Source organism: Pteronotus mesoamericanus, unplaced genomic scaffold (assembly GCF_021234165.1).
Source record: "Pteronotus mesoamericanus isolate MK-2021 breed Mesoamerican mustached bat unplaced genomic scaffold, CSHL_Meso_final scaffold_31, whole genome shotgun sequence".
Lineage (NCBI taxonomy): Eukaryota > Metazoa > Chordata > Mammalia > Chiroptera > Mormoopidae > Pteronotus > Pteronotus mesoamericanus.
Genome location: NW_026555312.1, coordinates 16,302,324 through 16,326,361, shown reverse-complemented (window position 1 = coordinate 16,326,361; position 24,038 = coordinate 16,302,324). Strand labels below are relative to the sequence as shown.

The 24,038-nt window shown below is 36.1% G+C and overlaps 1 protein-coding gene across 1 annotated transcript in view; it reads right to left on the bottom strand.

The window, feature by feature from the left end:
- The window catches only part of RANBP9 (RAN binding protein 9), an 86,995-nt gene that overhangs the window by 29,344 nt on the left and 33,613 nt on the right, over positions 1-24,038 (bottom strand). Inside the window, exons 3-5 of the mRNA XM_054591881.1 lie at positions 6,947-6,999; positions 5,832-5,999; positions 1,258-1,280 (exon numbers count right to left, since the gene is read on the bottom strand). Coding sequence (XP_054447856.1) covers positions 1,258-1,280; positions 5,832-5,999; positions 6,947-6,999 — 244 coding nt within the window. The remainder of the gene's footprint in view (positions 1-1,257; positions 1,281-5,831; positions 6,000-6,946; positions 7,000-24,038) is intronic.

Sequence of the window (24,038 nt, the reverse complement as noted above, 5' to 3'; positions counted from 1 at the left end):
TAATCACTCCACTTCTCCCATCTCTAGTGATGTGAGTCACCACCATGCTTGCCTCAATTTCTGCAATAGCCCCTCTCAGGTCTGAGTCTAACCTTATTCTCTATCCCTGTCTATTTTTCAAGCCAGCAGTTAGTGATCCTTTATTTTATTTATTTTATTTTTTAAAGAGGTGAAGGGAGGGAGAGTGGGAGGGAAACATTAACATATGGTTGCCTTTCGGGCGCCCCCTACTGGGGACCTGGCCCGCAACCAGGCATTTGCCCTGACTGGGAATTGGCCTGGTGACCCTTTGGTTGGCAGGTCCGCACTCAATCCACTGAGCCACACCAGATAGGCATTTGTGATCCTTTAAAAACTGAAGCTGTATCAGAAGAACTAAACTCTGCAATGCCTTTGTATTTCACTCAGAGTAAATGTCAAAATCCTTCCAATGACCCTCAAGACCTAGATGATCTAACTACCCCCCACCATCATAATTATCTCTGACTTACCTCCTCCTACTGTTTGCCATTCTCATGTCTTTCTACCTCACTTCACGCTGGTCTTTAAAAATGCCAGACATGCTCCTGCCTTAGTACCGTTCCTGACTGTTTCCTCTGTCTGGAACATTTTTCATCTATTTATCAATTTAGTTAACCCTCTCACTTCTTAAAAAGTCTCTGCTCAAGTCCTAGCTTGAGCAAAGGTGTGCAAATTTACATCTCATATTCTGTGTCTGATATCCCTACACTTTATTTTCTTTTGAAAAAATACTTAAAACCTTTGAAAAATGTAATGATTTACTTATTTTTAATGTACTGTTCTTTCTCTAACTTCCCCAGCTTGAATACCCCAAAGGAAAGAGACCTTTACCTTACCTGTTTTCTTGAATGATGTAGCCAAGCACAGAACCTGCCACACAGTAGGCATGCAATATACACCGAATTAATAAATGCCTAGAACTGCTGTACAGTCATTTGCTGAAGAGTCCAATACCAAAAAAACTCAAATATGTATAGTGACATTAAAAAGTATATTTTAATAATCATTTGATTTATTTTTTAGCCACAACAAAGTTTCCTTGTACTATGGTGTCCAGTGTGATTTGGAGTTTAATTTCTGAAGGTCAACACCAGCCAGAGAAAGATTTCTGTTCTATGTATGGCATATAAACTAAATGTTATAGTAAGAATGCATTCTCAACATGCTTAGCATTAATTTCTTTATAATTTGTTTAATTAAAAATGCAAAACTGCTTTTAAAAGAGTTGTATCTTACCGGTAGGTCAGTGAAGGCAATACCTTAAAAAAAAAAAAAAAAAGGCTGGCATTAGAAGACGGTTTGCAAAGGCAGACTATGGTAAAAAGCTAAATTTCTAACTAAAATAAAGAAAAAGAATGGCAAAGGCAGAAAAGAAAAAAATGAATACATAAATACAAATTAACAGGAATAATTTTTTTCTCAATAACACTAACAGGTCTGAGTGAATGCTGACCCCTTTTTCAAGATCATCATCCTTATTAGTTGCACACCAATTTTATTTTTGGCAAACTGCTGCTGACTCCAGATTTTTGAAATGATTTTTAGATATATCTTCAAAGTTATGTTAGAAATCATATAAGTTTGATTGCAAAATAGTCACATTTGGATTTTGACCAATACCCAAAGTACTTTATCCAGCCTTATCATTTATCTTCCTCACTTAGATTTAGTCTTTAAAGAATTTGGGGGGGAAGGAAAGGTTTTCTGATATAATAAAAAGGTTAAACCATGAAAAATACAGTACTTTGTCTCTTTTAAAAAATAAATTTCTTACGAAAGTACATTCTTGAATAATCTTGACTACTCTGGGGAAAAATTCTTTCTTCAAAGGATAAAGTTTTATACAGTTGGAAATTTCTCTTGAATGTTTTCTGACACCAATTTTAACAGTCATGTTCCAAATACACTTAAACAATGTTAATATAGTTGGGATAAGTTACTGGCATTACAAAGTAATGATTTAATAATCTCACTTCTAATATTAAAATATATTACTTAGCTGAAGAGAATAAGCCATATGTTTCTACAGAACTTCACTCACATACTTAAGACTGAGTTCTAAAATGGGAGGAAATGACGTTGGTGAGTGTATTAATCTCAAATCTTCCAGTCTAAACACACATTAAAACAAAACAAAAGACCACACCAGCCCTAGCCTTGCAGTGCTGATCATCAGCTAAAAAGTGAGGGCATTTCTGTTAAATTATCCTTAGGGTCTCTTCCCACTTGATATTCTATGAATGTCTATAATTGTTCTGTACCATCAAAAAACTGACTCTACTTATTAAAGTAGTAAAGTTAAAAGACAAGCTGATCATAAGTCTCTACTATGTATGTTTTTAAATAAATGTGTAAAAATAGTGCTTTGTAAGTTAAAGTCCTTTTAAAAGCTAGTAAATTCATGTTGGCTTGTCAAAAGGGAAGAAAACCTGAAGGTCCTGCCCTGCCACCCCAGTAAAATATTCTGATTACTTTTAGCTTGATTCATAAATAGAAAACAAAGTGACTGTGGGTCAAATATGAAAATTTAAAAATTTCAGAAAACTTTTACAAAAAATATTTTAATAAAATATTACCATATCTTTGCCATTGTTCATAAAATAGAAGCTTAATCTTTTCCTCAAAGATGTCTATTTACAACAAAACTGCCTAAATTGATATTGTTTCAGTAAAAAATTCCCTCTTGCCATTAATTACTGAAATCTTTACTAAAAACTGTAATGAAAACTCCAACTCGATTTCATAGATTAATACTTTTGATCACCACCAAATAGTTACCCAAGCCTAAAGTGAAACCACAAAAAGATGCCAGTTTAACAAGTTGTTGTGATTATTCAAATACCCAGAAAGCAAGTTTTTTATATAAGTTCTAATTTCCTGATTTGTCAAGAGGCTTTTTGAAAAGTGATCTTCAATTGATTAATGGTATTCATTAAAGCAAAGTAGAAAAATGTCAGATTAAGTTAACCTGGGTACTGAAATGTTTCTCTTTTAATTATTTTCCCAAATAAAAACCTTTCCACTACTCCTTATATTGTTAATAAACACATATTTTGAAAAACTTTATGAGACAGAAACTAAAGATGCATCAGCTTTTGAATAAAAATTATCCATGCTAAGATCTTCCAGATGCTAGAATCTGGACCAGAGGTAAGCACATTTCCCCAATAAAGGGCAAGAGAGTAAGTATTTTCTGCTCTCTAAGTCATATGGTCCTGTTACAACTACACAATTCTGCCACTGTAGAAGGAAAGCAGCCATACACAGTACATGGAAATGGATGTGGCTGCATTTCAATGAATCTTTAGTTCTAAAAGGATAATTTTGCTTACCAGTGCTTTACCACTGCATCCCTGCCACTTAGCCCAATGTCTGGCAAACGGTAAGAACAAACACCACTTCCTGAGCATTGTGTCTATGTGTTAGGCAATCACCTACAAACTGCACATGCAATTTCAGTTCAGTCTAACAATCTTAATGAAGTAGGTATTATAGTGATCCTATTTTATACAAACGGAGGCATAGAAATGTTAGGTAACTTGCACAAGGTCACATGGCCTGAACTAGGAGATACCACCAGGCAACTAAAGAATCCACGTATTAAACCACTGTTCCACTGCCCTCTCTGTGGGCTTAATAAATATTTTTAATTTATGAATAAATAGTGCCAAATGTTTCCAATTTACTTAAAATTTGAATGCAATTCCGTTATTAGGTACGCTTCTAAAAATCTTTCATTTTAAAAATAGTTTTCTTATTCAAGAGAAAATTTCAATTTAAATATCTGTAAAACCCAATAGACAAAAACCAAAATTACATCTTCCCATCTTCCAAAATAAAATATCTTCTCTGGAATAAAGTTTGAAAAACTGTTAAAGACTAATTTTAATTTTTAAAAACATGTATTTTGCATTTCTGAACCAAAGGTCATACCTAAAGAGATTTCTCCTGGTTTAAGATATTAAGTATCTTTAGCAGCCAAACCAAGTAACACTATCCCAGTTAACTGCTTTGATAAGTCAAAGCCAGAATAATAACAACAAATAAACTGAAGGGGCTGCATCCTCTCAGAAATCAGTTAGCCACAAAAAATCAAATTCAAATTCACATATCATTTACATAGCATTCTTAACATTTTTGTACTAATAAGAATGCAAGTGACCTTTAAACAAAGCAGAAGTTAGGGGCACTGACACCTCTGCCCCCGAAAATCTAGATACAACTTTTGGCTCCCCCAAAAAGCTTAACTACAAATAGCCTACTGTTGACCAGAAGCCTTACCAATAATATAAAGTCAATTAACACATATTTTGTATGTGTATTATATCCTATACTCTTACAATAATGCTAGAGAAAAGAAAATGTTAAGAATATCATGAGAAAAAATACATTTTAGAATACAGTATATGTTAACTGAAATATACATATAAGTGGACCCGTGCAGTTCAGAACTGTGTTGTTCAAGGGTCAACTGTGTATAAGGATCTTTTGTGGATTTGGGAACATCTTTATGTCAGTAACATAGAACTTTCAAAATCAATATTCATGATCAGAAGGAAAACTTTAGGAGTATGTTGAGACTCTAAGAAAAAATAACTATTACCAATGCAGCTGGACATTCAGAATTTTCTACTATGAAATGACAGAATAGTTTTTGTGTTATTAAAGAACATCTATTATACGTCTAAACATACTATCTGTAGTCTAGTTTTTAAATACTGTTTATAAGCAAATTGAAATTTCTGCCTTCTGGAGTTACTTAGTTTTTGCCTCCTTTCACTTCAAACAGTAAAAGTAATGTGAAACCTTTTTATTTTTGTACAGGATAGCATCAGTTCTGGTATCCTTTTAACTTTCCGTAATACAAAAAGCAAACACTAAAAATACTTCTAAGAAATGAGAATGTAACAACTATATCTATTTTTTTTTTATCCTTACCAAAAGAACAGTTTATTTTTATAGAGAGGCTAAGGGAGGGAGAGACACATCGATGTGAAACAGAAACATCCATCAGTTGCTTTTTGAACCATGCTCTGACCAGGGACCAAACCCCAGACCTTCGTATGTGCCCTGAATGAGAATCAAACATGTGACCTTTAGGATTATGGAATGACACGCCAACCAACTGAGCCACACTGGCCAGGGCCAATCATGTAAATTTTAAATTTGAAGGATTATGAGTTCATATTTAAATAAAAACCCTAATTTTCCGTTAGTCTTACAATAGATGGGTATCTTGTTTTCATTAATCTATTTACTTCTTCATTAGTCACCTTTTATTCTTAGAAATTTTGCTGTTATTTGCTTGTTTTAATTCTGATCTCTTTTGCAGAACTAATTTATAGACACCATCCTTTATCAATCTGTTAGCAGACCTAACCTTTTAGTGTGTCGATGCCTTTTATTTGGTTAGTAGCATCAAGCTTTTCCTTCATGTGTTATTTAACCCCCATGCTGGACTAAAAACTGACGGCCCTTTTTACTTAGCACCTGTTAACCCAGAGCACTGAATCACACTGTGAAGGGCTTAATGCAAAGCAAAGCAGAAAACACTTAGGAATTCTATTACTAGAATAACTATCTGAGCATGGAAATTATCTATAGTTATTCCTATACGTGTGATACAACGTGGCCTTCAAAGAATACAACTTTTCTACTATTTTCTCAACTTTCACCTGGAAGGAACAGAGAAATAATTTCCAGAGGCATATATTTATAAAGGAGAATTACAAAATTAATATGACCACCATGATGTAAGTGTAATAATCACAGCATTTGGTTATTTTACATGCAATACATTATCTTAGTACCTAAACTATGTCCATTCTTGGTGTAGAAGCAGGTATTGTTGATAAGGTTAACACAACAGCCAATGACATCACCAGTTGTAAAAGTTGGTCCATAAGGTTGTCCCGTTCCAGAAGAACAAAACGAATGTCCATCATCCCCATGATAACCATATGAATGTTTGTCCCAGCCTAAGGAGAAAGTATTTACAATGAAATGTAAAGTTCCTCCATGCTATAGCTATTCACTAAGATGATAAAATAAACAAGAACAGCAAAACAGATGAGATAAAATTCCCAAATGTACATTTAAATTCTCAACAATGACAGTACATAATTTTTATATTAAAGTACTGTTTATAACATTAAGGAAAATAAATACAGCACATAGAACACTAGAACATGTATTAAACAGAGAGGTCTCCTACCAGAAAAAAAGTCTGAAAGAAACATTTTTCATGCATATTTCCTTTACTAATAGATCAGTTTTGCTTTGATTTGGTTCAGACACAGACAGGCAGGCACAGGCAGGCGCATGCGGGCGTGCGCGCGCGCACACACACACACAGTTTAATATAAAATAGATTTTTCTGTTTTGCTTTATATTTTTCAAAAAGTTTCCCCCAAAATTAATTTTAAACACTAGAAAATAAAACACGAGAAAATATAATCCAAATATCACTTCCATCTGATTAATGGTTTCAAGATCATTTGAATTTACACCTTCCTTAGTGTACTTCTAAAATCAAGCCTACATTCCCAGAATATTAAACAACTGAAAATGGGTTAAAAGCCAAGAATGTGTTGGGTAGCAAAGAGAACCAACCACACACAATAAAATATTTAAAGTGGATATGACTATGTATTGGAAGTTAAAAATATAGAAAAACAAAAGAGGCAAAAAACAAAAAAAAAGATGCATGATATATGTAAGTTTTGCCAAATAGCATAAAGTTTACATTTATTTTAAAAACTCAGTTTCTACTTTCAACCTATAGTATACTTGGTAAAAATACAAAAAACAAAAAAACAAAAAACTTTATTTCAGGTCATCAATTTTTTTAAAAACAATGTATTTAACTGTTTCAAGTCACAAAGCGCTTATGAGATGGTATTATATAGTTCGATTACAACTGTACCTGGTAGTCTATTCATGTTCACACCTTGAGCAGAGAGACCAATTCCCATGTAACTGTTTTGTTTTTTTTTTTAAAAAAAAAGGGAGGAAAAAAGACAGGTTATTTTAGTCATGCATGTATAAATTATGAAACATTCTCAAATATTATCAAAACCAAGCCCAAGTTGAAATTCATAGGTTACAAAAAAAGCTACTGCAATTCATTAAATATTAAAAGAGCAATATTAAGCAATAAGAAAACTCATATCACAACAAAATTCCAATAATCATTCATAAACACACCTGAAGTATTGGTAAAAATTATGCATTCTACTAACAGAAATAAAAATCTCTCTGACTTATCTACACATAAATATTTAGAATTTAGATTTCTAACAAAAAGTAACAAAGGGCTTGTAGAAGAAAAAAAGAACTGTTAAGTAAGAAACAAATGTTCTTGAAAAAGGACACAGTAAAAATCCAGACCACACATCCACATAAAAGATATATACCTAGAAAAACTGTCAACTTCATATAAAAATATCTGAATTCCTTAAAAAAATTACACTAAGAAGTATGTACTGTAGGGTATCTATATATTGGTTTTCTAAAACTGTTTTGGCAAACTGACAAAACTAACTTAAATATGGGACTTTTAATAATTAATTTATGAAACCAAAAGAACAAAATTATCACCACAGAAGAAATATAAGAAAAAAGGTAATTATTAGGGTATACAATTCATTTTAAAAGGTTATAAATATTAATAAACCTGACAAAGATAGTCTGTCAAAAAATCTAGAACAATACACTTGATAAGTACTGACGCAAGAACAAAAACTAAATAAAAGAGCAAGTGAATCCAATTTGTTAAAACACTAATTGATTACGACTGTATCAAGATTTAAAATGGCATTTGACAAATTTCAGCTACCATTCTTAATAAAAACTCAAATAAGATAAGAATAAAAGGAAACTACATAAATATGACATGCATTTTCCCTAACTAAGAGCGAGCAAGACAGTCAACAGTGAAACACTGAAGTTATTTCCTTTAAAATCAGGAACATGGAAATGCTTACAACAGTTCAACGTTGTTTTGAATGTTTTACATAATTTAATAAAATTAGAAAACTAAATAACCTGTAAAAATATTAGAAAATATAAAATTATTTTTAGTAGCTGTGATTCTACTAAAGTGTTTAGAATTAATTAAATATTTTGGCAAAAACACTGGATATAAAAAACACCATAATTTCTTTTCTAGTAATAAAGAAAGTGGTGTCTGTAAATATACCAATCACAATAACTAGAGAAACCATTACACAAGAATAAATATCTCATGTAAGGCTCAAAAATGGTATATTAAAAGCCAAAAAAAAAAGGGTACATTAGACTATGTATCTGTATAATTTGACAACATAAAATGGGGTTTTCCAAAATTAATACATACATGTAATGAATGGACAAAGCCAGAGAAGGGTAGGACTGACGGTGGGAGGTGGGGGTGGGTGGTGGTGGAAAAGTAGAGACAACTGTGCTTGAACAATTTTTAAAAATAGAAAAAAATATATACATATAATGAGACTGAAAATAATTATAAATGATTTTCTTAAATTGGATATGATTTAGAAGTTTGTATGTCAAAATATAGAATTTTGATCAAACATGAAATTTTTTAAAAAATAACATAGCTTTTTGCCTACTAGATATTCAAATTCAGTTATCCGAATTCACAAAAGCAGTGTTACTGAAAGAGGATGTGTCAAGTGAGACAAGCGTGACCAAACATTAAGGAACAACATTTAGATGTCTAGTCAAGAAGATCCATTAAGTGTGTATTGATTCAGCCCTCTTGTTCCAAATAAAACATACAGTGTAAATATTTAAAAAAAAAACAAAAACCCAAAAACAGACAAGGCACAAGTCAATCTTTGAGAAGAAACTTAAGGCTGTGAGCAGGGACACAGCTACGGTAAGGGGAAAGGGGAAGTGCTAGCCTCCTGATTAGGATCTGAACAAAGTTGATGAATGGATTAGTGACAAATTCTGAAATACTCCTAATATCACCTTGAAGAAAGAACCTGGAAACTGTAATGTAGACCTGGTTTTAGACTGGAGGCCCAAGAGTTAGAGAGCAAGTACACACAATAATAAAGAGAAAATATAGAAGACGACAGATGAATAAAATGAAGGAAAAACAACAACATGTAACTTCCTATTAAAATGAGGCTGAAAAAACAAAATTCTAAAATATACCAAAAAATATGTCAGACTAAACTCTGGTCAAGACAGTGACACAGGCATACAAGGTACTCACCTCCTCCCACAACCACATCAAAATTACAACTGAACTACAGAACCACCATCATTTGAAAATGCTTTGAAATCTGGCTGAATGGAAATTCTACGCCTAGGGAATTAAAGAAGTCACATGGAGACTGGTGGGAAAGGCAGAGAGGCAGAACAGGTTGGTCCCACCGCCATGATGGCGTCTAAAAATTGCAATGGATATCCTGGCTGCAAAGGAAGCCCCTGAGGAGTGAGGGATACTAACCCCATACAAGGTCCCCCATCTCAGGGTTCCAGGGCCAGAAAGAAAAGTCCCTGTAACCACTGGCTGTAAAAACCAGAAGTGATTAAGGCAGAGGGAGACAGAGGGCTCTTGAAGTCCCAGGCAGTTCCTGTTAAAGGGCTTGCACATTATTAGTGGGACTAACTCCCTCTGAGCTCCAGCGCTAGGGCAGCAACTTGAAAGGCAGCAGAGCCGAACAGGGAGAAAATGAACTGCTAGCCATCAGGGTGAGCGCTGGGGCGGGGGGTGGGGAGCTTTCGCCCAGGCTAAAGTGCTGGCAGAGCCCATTATTCCTTTGATGAGCCCTCTCCACAAGAGCTGGCAGGTGAGCAGCATATCTGAGTCTCCATCATCAACCTGGCTCACACTATTCACCCCACCACACCCAACTTGTGGGCCCACCCAAGCTGTTTCTGGAGGCTTTTCCAAACAATGGCCAGTCCTGGATAATGCTTCAGATTTGCCTAAGATCTCTCAAACAAAGAGCACAGGGCCTCAGAATGCCCCATACCTCTCACTAAGTGGCCCTAGTCCTAACACTAGCAGTAGCTGGCCTTGGTTTGCAGCTTGCCCTTACCTGGGCACCTCCCAAGCTCATCACAAGTGGAAGCCATCTGCCAGCAGCTTTGTAACTCATGCCAGATAGCCCCTGGCAGAAGACAGGTGGGGCTTGACCTTGTTCTACACTTCCCCAGAGGCCCCAGTGACAGTGCAACCAGTGGACAGCTTTAGACCACGTCAAAGCCTCACCACCCAACCACCTCCACAAGTGACACATTGAAGGGGTAGACTGAGTGAGCACCAGAACCCCACTGAAATAAGTCCTGCTATGTAGGTTGGACCCTGCATCAGTAAGTGGTTGCAACCAGTCCTTGCAGCTAATTGGCCTAAGGGTAAATATCTCCCATTAGTGAGCCTACAGCAATCAAGGCTCTACTACAACAGCAGGATGTACACAGCCCACATGAAGGGCGCACCTCAAGTGCCCAGTTTGGGTGATTGTGGACGCTGTGCCACTGGACCCTACAGAATACCAACTACATTAGGCAACTCTACCAAGCCCAGGAGATGTAGCAACTCTACCTAATACACAGAAACAAATAACGGGGAGGCTGCCAAAACAAGGAGACAAAGAAACATGGTCCAAAAGAAGGAGCAGAACAAAACTCCAGAGAAAGAACTAAACAAAATGGAGACAAGCAATCTACTAGATGCAGAGTTCAAAACAGTGGTTATAAAGATGCAATAAACTTAGTGAGAACCTCAACAATAATAAAAAAGGGTCAGAAATGAAGGCTACAGTAACTGAAATGAAGAATAATTTACAGGGAATCAACAGTAGACTAGATGAAGCCAACAATCAAATCAGTTATTTGGAAGACAAGGTAGCAGAAAACACCCAATCAGAGCAACAAAAAGACAAAAGAAATTTAAAAAATGAGGATAGCTTAAGGGACCTTTGGACATGAATCAAAACAACATCCACATCATAGGGTACAGAAGGAGAAGGGAGGAAGGAATTGAGGGGCAAAGGGACTTATTTGAAGAAATGACAGAAAACTTCCCTAACTTGGTGAAGGAAAAAGACACACAAGTCCAGGAAATGCAGTCTCAAAAAAGATGAACCCAATGTAGTTCACACCAAGACATACCATAACTAAAATGCAAAGGTTAAAGGCAAAGAGAGAATCTTAAAAGCAGCGAGAGAAAAGCAGTTAGTTACCCACAAGGGAGCTCCCATAAGACTGTCACATGATTTCTCTTAGAAACTTTGTAGGCCAGAAGGGATTGGCAAGAAATAGGCAAAGTGATGAAAAGCAAGGACCTACAACCAAGATTACTCTATACAACAAAGGGATCATTTAGAACCAAAGGACAGATAAAGAGCTTCCCCAACAAGAAAACGCTAATGGAGTTTATCACCACCACCCAATATTACATGAAATGTTAAAGGACGTTCTTGAAAAGAATAAGATAAAAAAAATAAAAAATAAACAATAAAAATGCAATAAATACATATCTATCAACAATTAAATCTAAAAATCCAAAACAGACAAACACACAGAACAGAAAGAAGACTCATAGATACAGAGAATGTACAACAGTTGCCAGATAGGAGGGTTACCGGAAGGCTGAAAAAGGTGAATGGATTAAGTACAAATTGGTTGTTACAGAACAGTCATGGGGATACACAGTACAGCACAGGGAATATAGTCAATAATATTCTAGTAACTAGTATGGTGTCAGATGGGTACGAGATTTAGCAGGATAATCACTTAGTTGTGTGATGTCTAATGACTAGGGTGTACACCTGAAACTAATATAATAATGTATAGCAACTATATTTAAAAATATAAATGAAGAATAAAACAGGAAATAGGAAATAAAAAAGGAAAAAACTATGTAAGACCAATAAAATACACAACTGGAACATGAATTCATTCTAGATGACATCAATCAATATACAGTATGCCAAAAAAAATTGTTTAATACATTTAAGATGTTTAAAAGAGAAAAAGGACTCACTATCACTAAAAAATAGAGTGGAGTACCAATAGTTTCTGAAATAATTTTGCTAGCAATTTCCCACAACTTAAAAATGGTATTGAATCGAAAGTGTACAACAAATGGTGAGGATCATAAAAATAAATTCACATGTAGGCTCATTGTAAAATATCAGTAACAGGCATAATCCTAAAAGCTGCCAAAGGAAAGGAGGATTACCTCAAAAGAAATGATAACTAACCCTAGCAACAGCTATAACAATGAACAATGGAACAATATATTCAAAATATTGAAAGTAAAAAACTAAAAACCTAGAACTTAATTAATACCTTGGCAAACCACCACTCAAGACTGAGGTTCAAATAAGACAGTTTAAGACACTAAAATCTAACACCTTAACATTTACAAACTCTCACAAAAAAAAAAACTATTTGAGCAGATACTTTGGGAGGAAGACAAATACTACCAGAAGAGAAGAAATGTATGGGATAAAGATATAATCAGCACAGAAAAAAATAAATATATCATTAAAATTAATTACTGATTGTAAAAAATACTATTCAGAGGTTAAAAATCCATAATCCATATATGTTAAAATACAATTCAAAATTACCTGACATATAAACACACAGGAAAATATAACCTAGGTCAAAGAGAAAAGACAACAGAAAAGATCAAGTTTGGAACAGGCAGGTAGAGTTTAGAGCAGCTGTTGTTACAATGCTCAAGGATGTAAAGGAAAATATCCTTGTATTGAATGAAATGATAGAAATTTTCAACAAAGTAAAAGAAACAATAAAAATGATCAAATGGTAATTCTGGAGCTGAAAATACCTGAAATAAGTATTTACTAATGTATTTACTGGCACATTAGAAATCGCAAAATGAGTGAGTAAACATGAAGACAGAACCAATCTGAAGGACAGTGGAAAAATATTCAGGGAAAAGAAAGAGTCCCTTGGGCAGTATCAGAAGGTCTAACAGACATGTAACCAGAGTCTCACAGGGAGAAGAGAAAGGGGCAAAAAATTTTCTGAGAAAAAAACATTTTTTTACAGATTCAGGTAGCATGGCAAACATCAGGAAGAAAAAGACACCTAGGCACAAATCACAGCCAAACCGCTGAAAACTAAGAATAAAGAGATAATACTGAATATAACCAGAAAAAAAGACAAATTACTTTCATAGCAATATAGAGATGAACGTTAAATGACTTCTTACAAGAAAATATGAAAGCCAGAAGACAGTGGAATGAAATATTTAAAACCATAAAAAGGGAAGGGGGGGGAAAGGGGGTCCATGCCAACAGTTGTATTCAGGAAAATATCCTTCAAGAATGAAAGTAAAATGAAAATATTTTCAAATAAAAGAAAAATAACAGAATGTGTTGCCAGAAGACCTGTACTAAGAAAAATGCCAACAAAAGCCTGCCATACTACAAGAAAATGACATCAGATATATACTTGGATTTTCAGAAGAAATGAGGAGCACTGGAAATGACTCACACAAGGGTATGTAATAAAAGACTGATTTCACTCTTCATTTTCTTAAAGCCTATCACTCTTCAAAGCAAAAATAACATGTATTGTGTAGTTTACAATATATGTATATGTAATACATATGGTGGCTACAGCAAAAAGAACAAGAGGAGGGGGCAAATGAATGTATGTATTTCAAGTTTTTATATTTTATATGGAGACAACATTCTCAGCAGATTATGAAAACAGGTGTGTGTGTGTGTGTGTGTGTGTGTGTGTGTGTGTAACCACTAAAAAGCTGCTAGCAGATTACGAAAACAGGTGTGCGTGTGTATAACCACTAAAAAACTGCAAAAAGATATAGTTAAAAAGCTGCTAGGTAAAATGAAATTCTAGTAATATATCAAAATAGTGACAATACATGAAAACCAGGTTGTGTTTAACCCAGGAATTCAAGGTTGGTTTAACATTCAAACACCAATCAATGTATTTTATCAACTTAGGAAAAAACACTACTGGTCATTTAAGTAGTTGCAGGAAAAAATAGGTATCTGACAGAATTCAACACCCATTCACAATAAAAACTATTAATTAGCACACTAGAAATGAAAGGAGACTTCAGCAGTCTTCATTTACAAATAAACCTGCAGCTAGCATATTTAACAGTAAAATAGTCAAGCTTATTCCCCTAAGAAGGCAAAAATTCCATCTCTCAATATTTACACTCAAAATTGTACTTCAAATCCTAGACACAATAACACAATAAAGTGAAATAAAAGCATAACTAACAAAAGGAATAAAACAAACTTTATTTGTAGGTAACATGACCATTTTTTAATTTATTTTAAAAGGCCTAAGGAATCTACAAAATAACCAGGAAGACTTATTAATAAGTGAATTTAAACAAGGTTGCAGTATACAAGGTTACTGATATATAAAAATATACTGTACTTGTATATATTGAAGGAAACACTAGAAAGATGAAATTTAAAAAACAAGGATATTTACAATAACACCAAAAAACATAAAGCACTTATGAACTGAACAACAGACATGCCAGACCTCTACTAAAATTACTAGACATTGCTGAGGGGAATTTAAAAAGCTGTGAGTAAAAGGAGAGATGTATCATGGTTATGGATTAAAAGACTCAATATTAATAGACTGCAATTCTCTTAAAATTGATATTCAGAAACAATACAATCCAAATTAACATCACTCTAGTTTTTGTAAAAACTGACAAGAATGAGTCCAACATTTATACAGAAATGACTAGGACCTAAAATATTCAAAGAAGGTTAGAAAAATAATATAGTTGTCAGACTTACACAATCTGTTCTCAAGATTTACCAAAAAACTGGAGAATCAAGATGGTGGAGGAGTGAGTAGAAGTCACACTGACCTCCTACCAGGACCAACCTGGAGTTACAACTAAAGTGTGGAGAAATCACCCAGAATAGACAACTGAACAACAGCGAGAGAGGGCTGAGCCTTATAACCTTGGACAGACAGAAGAATCACCATTACCACAACCTAACTGGTAAGGAGTGTGGTAGAGACTTGAGAAGGCAGGCAGGGTGCCCAAGGGTGGTAGCACCAGAAGGATATTGAAATGGCCAGTTGGATCCCCCCTAAGAAGAGTGGGGTCTAAACCATAAGCAGGGGTCTCTAGCCCACAGCACCAGAGTCCAAAAAGAACACAGATAACAGCCAGCTGCGAAAAGCAGCAGGGTTGCTCTCTGCCAGAGACAGGTGGCTGGAGACGCAAAGAGCCATTTAAAGAGCCAACATATAAATTTTTATTTGTAGCCACTTAACCTGGTCTTTGGCAAAGGTGGGCGCAGAGTGGGCTAGACACACTTGATGAGAGACTGGGGAAGGAGGCTTTCGGGAGGCAACTGAGAGTAGCCAACAGGATCCCAGTGCTAACTCATCCACCATACGACAGCAGCCATCTTGCTCAGGCAGTAACCACTCCCCTAAGCAGCAGCAGCATGAGAGGACCCAAAAGCCCCCTCCCTGTGGTGTCTAAGCTGGCCTGCTGAGTGCAGAGTGACTAGATTAACAACTGAAAGAGACAGCCACAGACAGTAGATTCCTGTAAGTTTTAAACGGACTGCCTAAGGTCAGACAGGGTCATCATGAGAGGCAGATCCAGAAAGAAAAAACAGTTGTCTCCTACCACAGCAGTTCACACCACAAAGTCAGGAAATCAAGACAGATCAATTTAAGAAGCCAAAGCAAAAAAGAAGAGTCTCACAAATATTGGGAAGCTAAAGGAACACCACCCCCCCGAGTCGAAGGAAAAGGAGGAATTCCCACAAAGAGAACTAAAGGAAATAGAGGCAAATAAACTATCAGATACCAAGTTCAAAACAATGGTTCTAAGGAAGCCCAATGAGTTCAGTGAGCTCAGAGAGATTACCAAAAACTACAGGGAAACTATGAGGAACTTACTGCAAACTGTATCAGCATGAAAGAGGACATAAAAACTATCAATAAGAGACAAAAGGAAATGAAGAATATAATTTCTGAATTGAAAAATACAGTAAAAGCAATCGAAATCAGGCTAGATGAAGTAGAGGATCAAATCAGCAAGATGGAGGACAAGGTAGAAAAAAACTCCCAGAAAGAGCAAGACAATGAAAAAAAGACTCAAAAAGAATGAAGAGGTGTTGAGTGAAATGCAGGACAACCTGAAACGTAGTAATATCCGTATAATAGGGATACCAGAAGAAGAAGAAGAGAAGAGATAGAGAACGTGTTTGAAAAAGTAACAATGGAAAACTTCCCTAATTTGAGGAGAGAAAAAGTCACACAAGTCCAGGAAGCATAGTTGTTGGGAAACGTCCTGTCTGGTTTCAGAGACTGTAGACCCACTGATAGACGACAGGACCCCAAGGCTGGAGCAAAGCAAGGAGGCCTTGGGAAAACATCCCACTGAGGAGACAAAAAAACCTGTCCCCCTGGCAGGGGCGCAGATCCTGACTCCCTCACATCGCCTTGCTTGGCCCTGGAGGATGGCTGGTTAGTCAATGATGGGTAAGACCCCTCAATGGAAAGGGCAACCTAAGATAGGCACAGCCACATGGGCATCAGGGAAGAATTTGGGGGACATTGAGAAAGGGCAAAAGACCCTCACCCCCGGGCTTTGATATGGCCGGAGTCCTCATTCTATCTGAAAGGAGTCTCCTTATCTCTTGGCGGCTCTGCCCCGCCCGCCTGGCTCAGGCTTGAAACAATACTAAAGGCAGGTACAGCCCTAAACTGGATCAGGCGGTTCCCAGTGGGGGGCGGTGGGGGGGCGTGGATCAGGCCTAGAAGTAAGTTCCTTGAAGCATGCTTTGTTCTTCCCTCAAAAGCTACGATAACCAGCTCATACTGGGAAGAAAATTTACATTATTCACAGACCCTGACCTGAGGCAGATCTCTTGTGTTCCTTCAATTGTTATCTATGATCTCTTTTTCTGTAAACATAGCCTTTTGACACTGATTGATGAGCTTTGCTGTATACCCCTGTGCATATGGTTCTCAATAAAAGCCATCAAACACAAGGTCTTGGGCCCTTCTCCATTAGAGGGAAGAGCCATGCCCCACTCTCCTGGCAGACAGAGAAGTGTTGCGATGACTTGTGTGTATTCCCCCCATCCGTGACAACCCTGAGACAGGCTCTGTGGGAATCAGAGTCTGCACTCTCACTTCAGGGGGCCCCGCTGGAACAGGAATCCTCAGCTCCAAGAGCACCATGCTCCACCGCCACACAGAGGGCCCCATTCAAGAGGAACCAGTGAGGCCCACTCCAAGACACAGCATCATTAAAATGGCAAATATCAAAGACAAACAGAACCCTAAAGGCAGCAAGGGAGAAATAGGTGGTAACATATAAGGGACCCTTGTGACTAGCAGCTGACTTCTCAACAGAAACACTACAAGCCAGAAGGGAGTGGCAAGAAATATTCCAAGTCATGAAAAGCAACCAAGGCTGCTCTACCCAGGAAGGCTCTCAATTAAAGTGGAAGATGAAATAATGAGTTTCCCAGACAAAAGAAAGCTAAAGGAATACATCTCCACCAAACCAGCACTGCAAAATATGCTAAAGGGACTGCTTCAAGAAGATGAAAAAAGTCAATGAATACCCAGTTCCTTTCACAGCCACCAATACTTCATATTACTAATATTTTTAATGCTTATTAATCTGACTGTGACAATGATGTGTTATTTTAAATGTTACTTTATTATTTGTTAAAATTAAAACTGTTTTTGTATATTTCTTGCCTATTTCTATTATTTTTAAAAAACTTTAAATAACTTTTTGGTATTCTTAATCCATTTTTTGATTAAATGTGGAATTTTTTCCCTAAAAAACAAAAACAAAATGAAAACTATTAATCTTTTTTTAGATGTGTTGCAAGTATCCTCCTATTCTGTTACTTGTCCTTTAACTTTTTTAATATGTATATTACTGTATAGGTTTAAATGTTTAATATAGTCATATTGTCAATATTTTACTTTATAGCTTCTGGGTTTGAATATTTTACTTCAGGGTAAGAAAAATATTATTTTGTATTTTCCCCTAAAACTCCTTAGACTTTTATATATTGATTTTTAATTCACCTGAATATTTTTTGTATAATGTGTGGAATAGGGCTCTATATTTGTTTTATTTCAAGTAATAGTGATCCATGCACCTTATTTGTTGAATAAGTCTCTCCCCCCCCTTGATTTGAAATATCAATTGAATCATATATTACATTGTTAGATATATATGTTTGTTTCTAGAATGCTCCTTTTGTTTCACTGATCTTCTTAATTATTTCTGTGCTGGTTTTAATTGCTGAGACTTTATAATGGGTTTAAATTTTTTAATATTTATAATGGATTTTGACACTTAAAAAATAAATAAAATCAATCTCCACTTAAAAAAAAAGAAAAGAAAGAGCGAGCTCCTACCTTTTGCAACGACATGGATGGAACTGGAGAATATTATGCTAAGTCAAATAAGCCAGTCGGTGAAAGACAGATACCATATGATCTCACCTATTCAACAAAACAAACTAATGAACAAAATAAACCACAGGCATGGAAACATGGAGCAGACAAAGTGACTGAGGGGACGAGGAAGGAAGACATTGGTGGAAAGAAGGGATTAAACAAAGAACATGTATGAATGACCCATGGACATGGACAACAGAGTGGGAACTGACTGTGGGAGCCAGGGGGCAGGGGCGGGGAGGATAGCTGGGGGAAGGCAAAGGGGGAAAAACTGAGACAACTGTAATAGAGTAAACATGATTTTAAAAAATTAAAAAATATAAGATTTTCCACAAAACTGTGTAAAATCAGGAAAGTACAGCATTGACGTAAGGATCAACAAATAGGTAAATGGAATAAATTAAGAAAGCGCCCCAAAAAGAGATATGCACTTACATAGTCATGTAATATTTTGTGGGCATCGGCTGGCAGCAGCTAGACCCGGTATGCCCTGGGACATTTGCTGAATGGCCTCAAGCCTAACACTGGAACCAAGTTTGAACCTGTATCAATCTGGTGAACACCACTCACTCCTACCTAGTGACTCACTGAGAACCTACACCATGCAGCTTGAGTACCACCAGAGGCTAGTTCAATAACTGAGCATAACAGGCAACCAGCAGGCAAAGGCAGATCTCAGGGTGCCTTGGGACTTCTGCTGATGTCCCTCTAAAGCAGGCCTTGGTGCACAGCTTTACCCTTCTCACACATACCCAGACCTAGCAGAGGCAGCCACAAACTGTGCACCACGTTGTAGCACCACATAGGTAGCCAACAGCAGTCACAGGTAGTATCTAACACTGGTCTATACCAGAATCTCTCCCAAAAGGCTCCAGAACCAACACACCCAGTGGCAAGCTTCAGGTAACATCAGAGAAGGTCCCAATTAGCTTTATAAGTGGCATATCCAAAGGGTGATCTAGGCAGGAAATAGACCTTGGTGTAGTGAATTCCGCTTTGTGTGGTCAGCAACTGCAAAATAGCTTACACACTTTAGTCAGAAATGATCCACACCATGAGTCAGTCCACACTCAAATAGACCAATGGCACTCAAAGCTAAATTATAACAGTCAGGCCTACAGAACCCACACAAGGGACATTCCTGGAGCACCCATCTCATGTGTGCAAGGAAACTGTACCACTGGGTCCTGCAGGACATCTACTACATACCACCCTAGCAAGAGTGAGAGTCATAGCAGATCTACCTAACATGAGACAAAAACAAAGAGGTAGCCAAAATAAGGAGAAAGAGAAACATGCCCCAAATAAAGGACCAGGAGAAATCTCCAGAAAAAGAGCTAAATGAAATGAGGGCAAGCAATTTATCAGATATAGAGTTCAAAGTGATGGTTATAAGCATGCTCAACAGCATGAAAAAGAACAGAGAAATCATAAAAAAGAACCAGTCAGAAACGAAGAATACACTAGAAGGAATAAAAAGTAGGTTAGGCAAAGAGAAGGATCAAATCAGCAATTTTGAAGACAAGGTACCAAAAAATACACAATCAAAACCACAAAAAGAAAAAAGAATTTTAAAAATTGAGGATAACTTAAGGGACCTTTGGGACAACATGAAGTGTAACGATATCCATATCACAGGATTACCAGAAAAGGGGGATGGGGAGAAAGAATAAAAATCAGTAACATATTTGAAGAAATAATGACCAAAAATTTCCCTAACCTGGTGAAGGAAAAAAATATACAAATCTAGGAAACAAAGAGTCCCAAACAATATGAACCCAAGGAGGGCCACACGAAGACACATCATAATTAAAATGGCAAAGCTTAAAGACAAGGAGAGACTCTTAAAAGAAGAGAAAAACAGTTACCTAGAAGGAAGCTCCCATAAGATTTTCAGCTGACTTCTCAACAGAAACATTTCACACCAGAGGGGATTAGCAGTGATGAAAAAAAAACAAGGACCTACAACCAAGACTACTTTATCCAGCAAGGTTATCATTTAAAATTGAAGAGGAAATAGCTTCCCAGACAAGAAAAAGCTAAAGATGTTCATTACCACCAAATTAATATTATAAAAAATGTTAAAGGATCTACTTTGGGAGGAAAAAAACAAAGGAATATAGTTGGAAGAATAAAATGGCAATAAATATGTATCTATGAATAACCACTTTAAATGTAAATGGCTTAAATGCTCCAATCAAAAGACAGGGTAGCTGAAGAGATAAGAAAACAAAGACCCACATAATGTGAAGGGGGACCCAAAACAAACCAGAATTTATTTACAAAAAATTGTGAATTTATTCTTACATGTTTAAACTTCAGTATCCTTCACAGTACTCTCCATCTGATGCAATACACCTACTGAGACTTTCTTTCCACTGCTCAAAACAGAGTTTTTTTGAACTCATCAATTTTTATATCTTTTAGTGCTCCTGCTGTTTTTTGTTTCACCTCTTCCATGTCCACGAAACATTCCCCTCTGAGGACTTCTTTTATCCATGGAAACAAAATAATGTCACTCAGGGTGAGATCAGGTGAATAGGGAGAACAGGGCACAGGTGTCATGCAGTAAAAACTACTGAGCACGCAGCATGATGTGGGCAGGTGTGCTCGTAAATCGCCCATCATGAAATGGTCAAACACGGTGAAAGAGTCTTCAAAAAAAAAAAATTCACTGAAGCCAAACACAGCCTCTCACAACAACGCCAGCTGATACACTGATACAGATGGGTCCTGGAACACTCACCTAGTAGCAGAAGCCAGTACAAGGGGCCCTCCCTCCAGAAGGTAATTCTGGGGTATTTTTGGGTCCCCCTTTGTATATGCTGTCTCCAAAAGACCCACCTCAGAACAAAAGATACTCGCAGACTAAAAATAAAGGGATGTTAAAAGATATTTCATGCAAATGGACATTAAAAAAAAGAAAAAGAAAAAGAAAAAGCAGAGTTTCAAATAATAGACTTTCAAACAAATGCTCTAGTAAGAGCCCTGGCTGGCATGGCTCAGTTGGGTGTCTTCCCACAAAGTGAAAGGTTGCTGGTTCAATTTCTGGTCAAGGCACATACCTAGGTTGCGGGTTCGGTTCCTGATTGGGGTGTGTATGAGAGGTGTATGAGAGACAACCCATCGATGTTCCTCTCTCACATTGATGTTTCTCTCCCTCTCCTTCCTCCTCCCTTCCGCTCTCTCTAAACAAAAAAAAAGGGGGGGGGGGCTATAGTAAGAGATAAGGAAGGACATTACATAATGATAAAGGGAGCAATCTGATTGATGTTTTCTCTCTCGCATTGATGTTTCTTCCTCCAAAATCAATAAATAAATCAGAAAAATTCATAGGAGTACAGATCTATCTCAAGAAACAAGAAAAATCTCAAACAATCTAACTTTACACTGAAAGGAAAGTGTAAGTGAACAACAAATAAACTGAGTAAAGTAAATAATAAAGATCAGAGCAGAAATAAATGAAATAGAATAAAAAAAAAAAACAAAAAAAAAACCCCAACACAAAAGATCAGTGAAACCAAGAGCTGGGTCTTTGAAAAGATAAACAGGAGTGACAGACCTTCATCTCACCAAGAAAAAAGGAGGAAGGACCCAAATAAGTAAAATCAGAAATGAAAGAGGACACTGACACCAAAGAAATACAAAGGATTGTAAGAAAATATTATGAACAATTGGACAACCTGAACAAATCAGATAAATTCCTAAAAACATACAATCTTCAAAAACTAAATCAGGAAGAATTAGGGAACCTGAATAGACAGATCACACACAGTGATATTGAAGCAGTAATCAAAAAACTCCCAGCAAGCAAAAGCCCTGGGTCAGATAACTTAACGGGTGAATTTTAACAAACATTCGGAGAAAAAGTAACATCCTTTTTCTCAAACTATTCCAAAAAATTCAAGAGACAGGAAGACTCCCAAGCTCATTTTACAAGTTCAGCATTATCCTAATTTCAAAACCATATAAAAACATCATTAAAAAGAAAATTATATGCCAATATCCCTGATGAACATAGGTGCTAAAATCCTCAACAATATATTAGCAAACTAAATACAATACATCAAAAAGATCATACACCATGATCAAGTGGGATTTATTCTGGGGATGTACTTAACACTGAAAAAGACCTGACATTTACTTGGAAAAGTGGGCAACATAAAGTTTGCAGCTTGTAAATTATTATGAAGTAGTGGAAGGAGAGTTATTCAACAAGGGAAATATTTTAATACCAGATGTACTTAGGTGTGGCTCATTAATACAGTGAATCAACATGGCTGGTAGATGTTTGAGGTGTTACATGACATATAAAAACAAACTCAAATTCAACAACAGAGAGGGAGTGGCAAGATTTAAGTATACGTACAAGAATTTTATTACTGTGGTACCACATGTTTAGAAAGGGAAATAGACATATTTTTCAGAGCAATGTAGCAATACAGATGATTTCTAATTATACACTTATTAGCATTGTTAAGTTAATAATAATTGTGGCAAATATCAAATAACAAAACAAACAGGAGTACGCTAGTTTAATTCCTATTACAGATAGGAATTAGATTACTATTATTGCTTTACATTGCTAATGCTATGTAACCCAATTAGATAAGCAGATTTCTCATCAGAAACCATAGAAGCCAGCCCTGGCTGGTGTGGCTCAGTGGACTGAGTGCCCGCCTGCAAAGCGAAGGGTCTCCAGTTCAATACCCAGTCAGGGCACATGCCTGGGTTGAGGGCCAGGTCCCCTGTAGGGGGCACATGAGAGGCAACTACACAATCATGCTTCCTTCAGTTTTTCCCTCCCTTCCTCTCTCAAAATAAAAAAATAAAATCTTTAAAAAATAAATACATAGAAACCATGGAAGCCAGAAGACAGGGGCATGACAAATTAAGTATTGAAACTAAAAACTAAAAAAAAACCTATAGACCAAGAATTCTATAGCCAGCAAAGGTATAATTCAAAAATGGAGAAAAAAGACAATCCCAATAAACAAAAACAGAGAATCTGTCTCTAGCAGAACTGTACTATAAGAAATAGTAGACTGGAAAGGAAAGGGCACTACACAGTAACTCAAATCCACACAAATAAAGAACGAACATGATATAGGTAACACAAAAAGTATACATGTATTTTTGTTATTAATTCTTTTCTTCTCCTAATTTAAAAGATATAAAGGAATAAGTAAAACTCTCTGAGCCTAAACTGTATAAAGATAAGATTTTATGCCAATAAAAACAAAAAAGAGAAGAAAATAGAATTAAGTTGGTATTAATCCAAATTATATTGTTTTAAGTTATCATCTGAGTAATGCTCTAGAACAACTGCTACGAAAATCTCATAACTCAAAATGAGTTTCCCTAAAACCCAACAATTCAAGTCTTAGGTATCTATCCCAAAGTAATGAAAATATATCCACACAAAACTTTTACAAAATGTTTGTACAACACTATTCATAATAGCCAAAAAAAAGTGTTTCTACCTCCTGAAGAATGAATAAACAAAATGTGATATATGCTTAAAAATGGGATATTTGGCAACAAGAGTAAAAGAATTACTGATA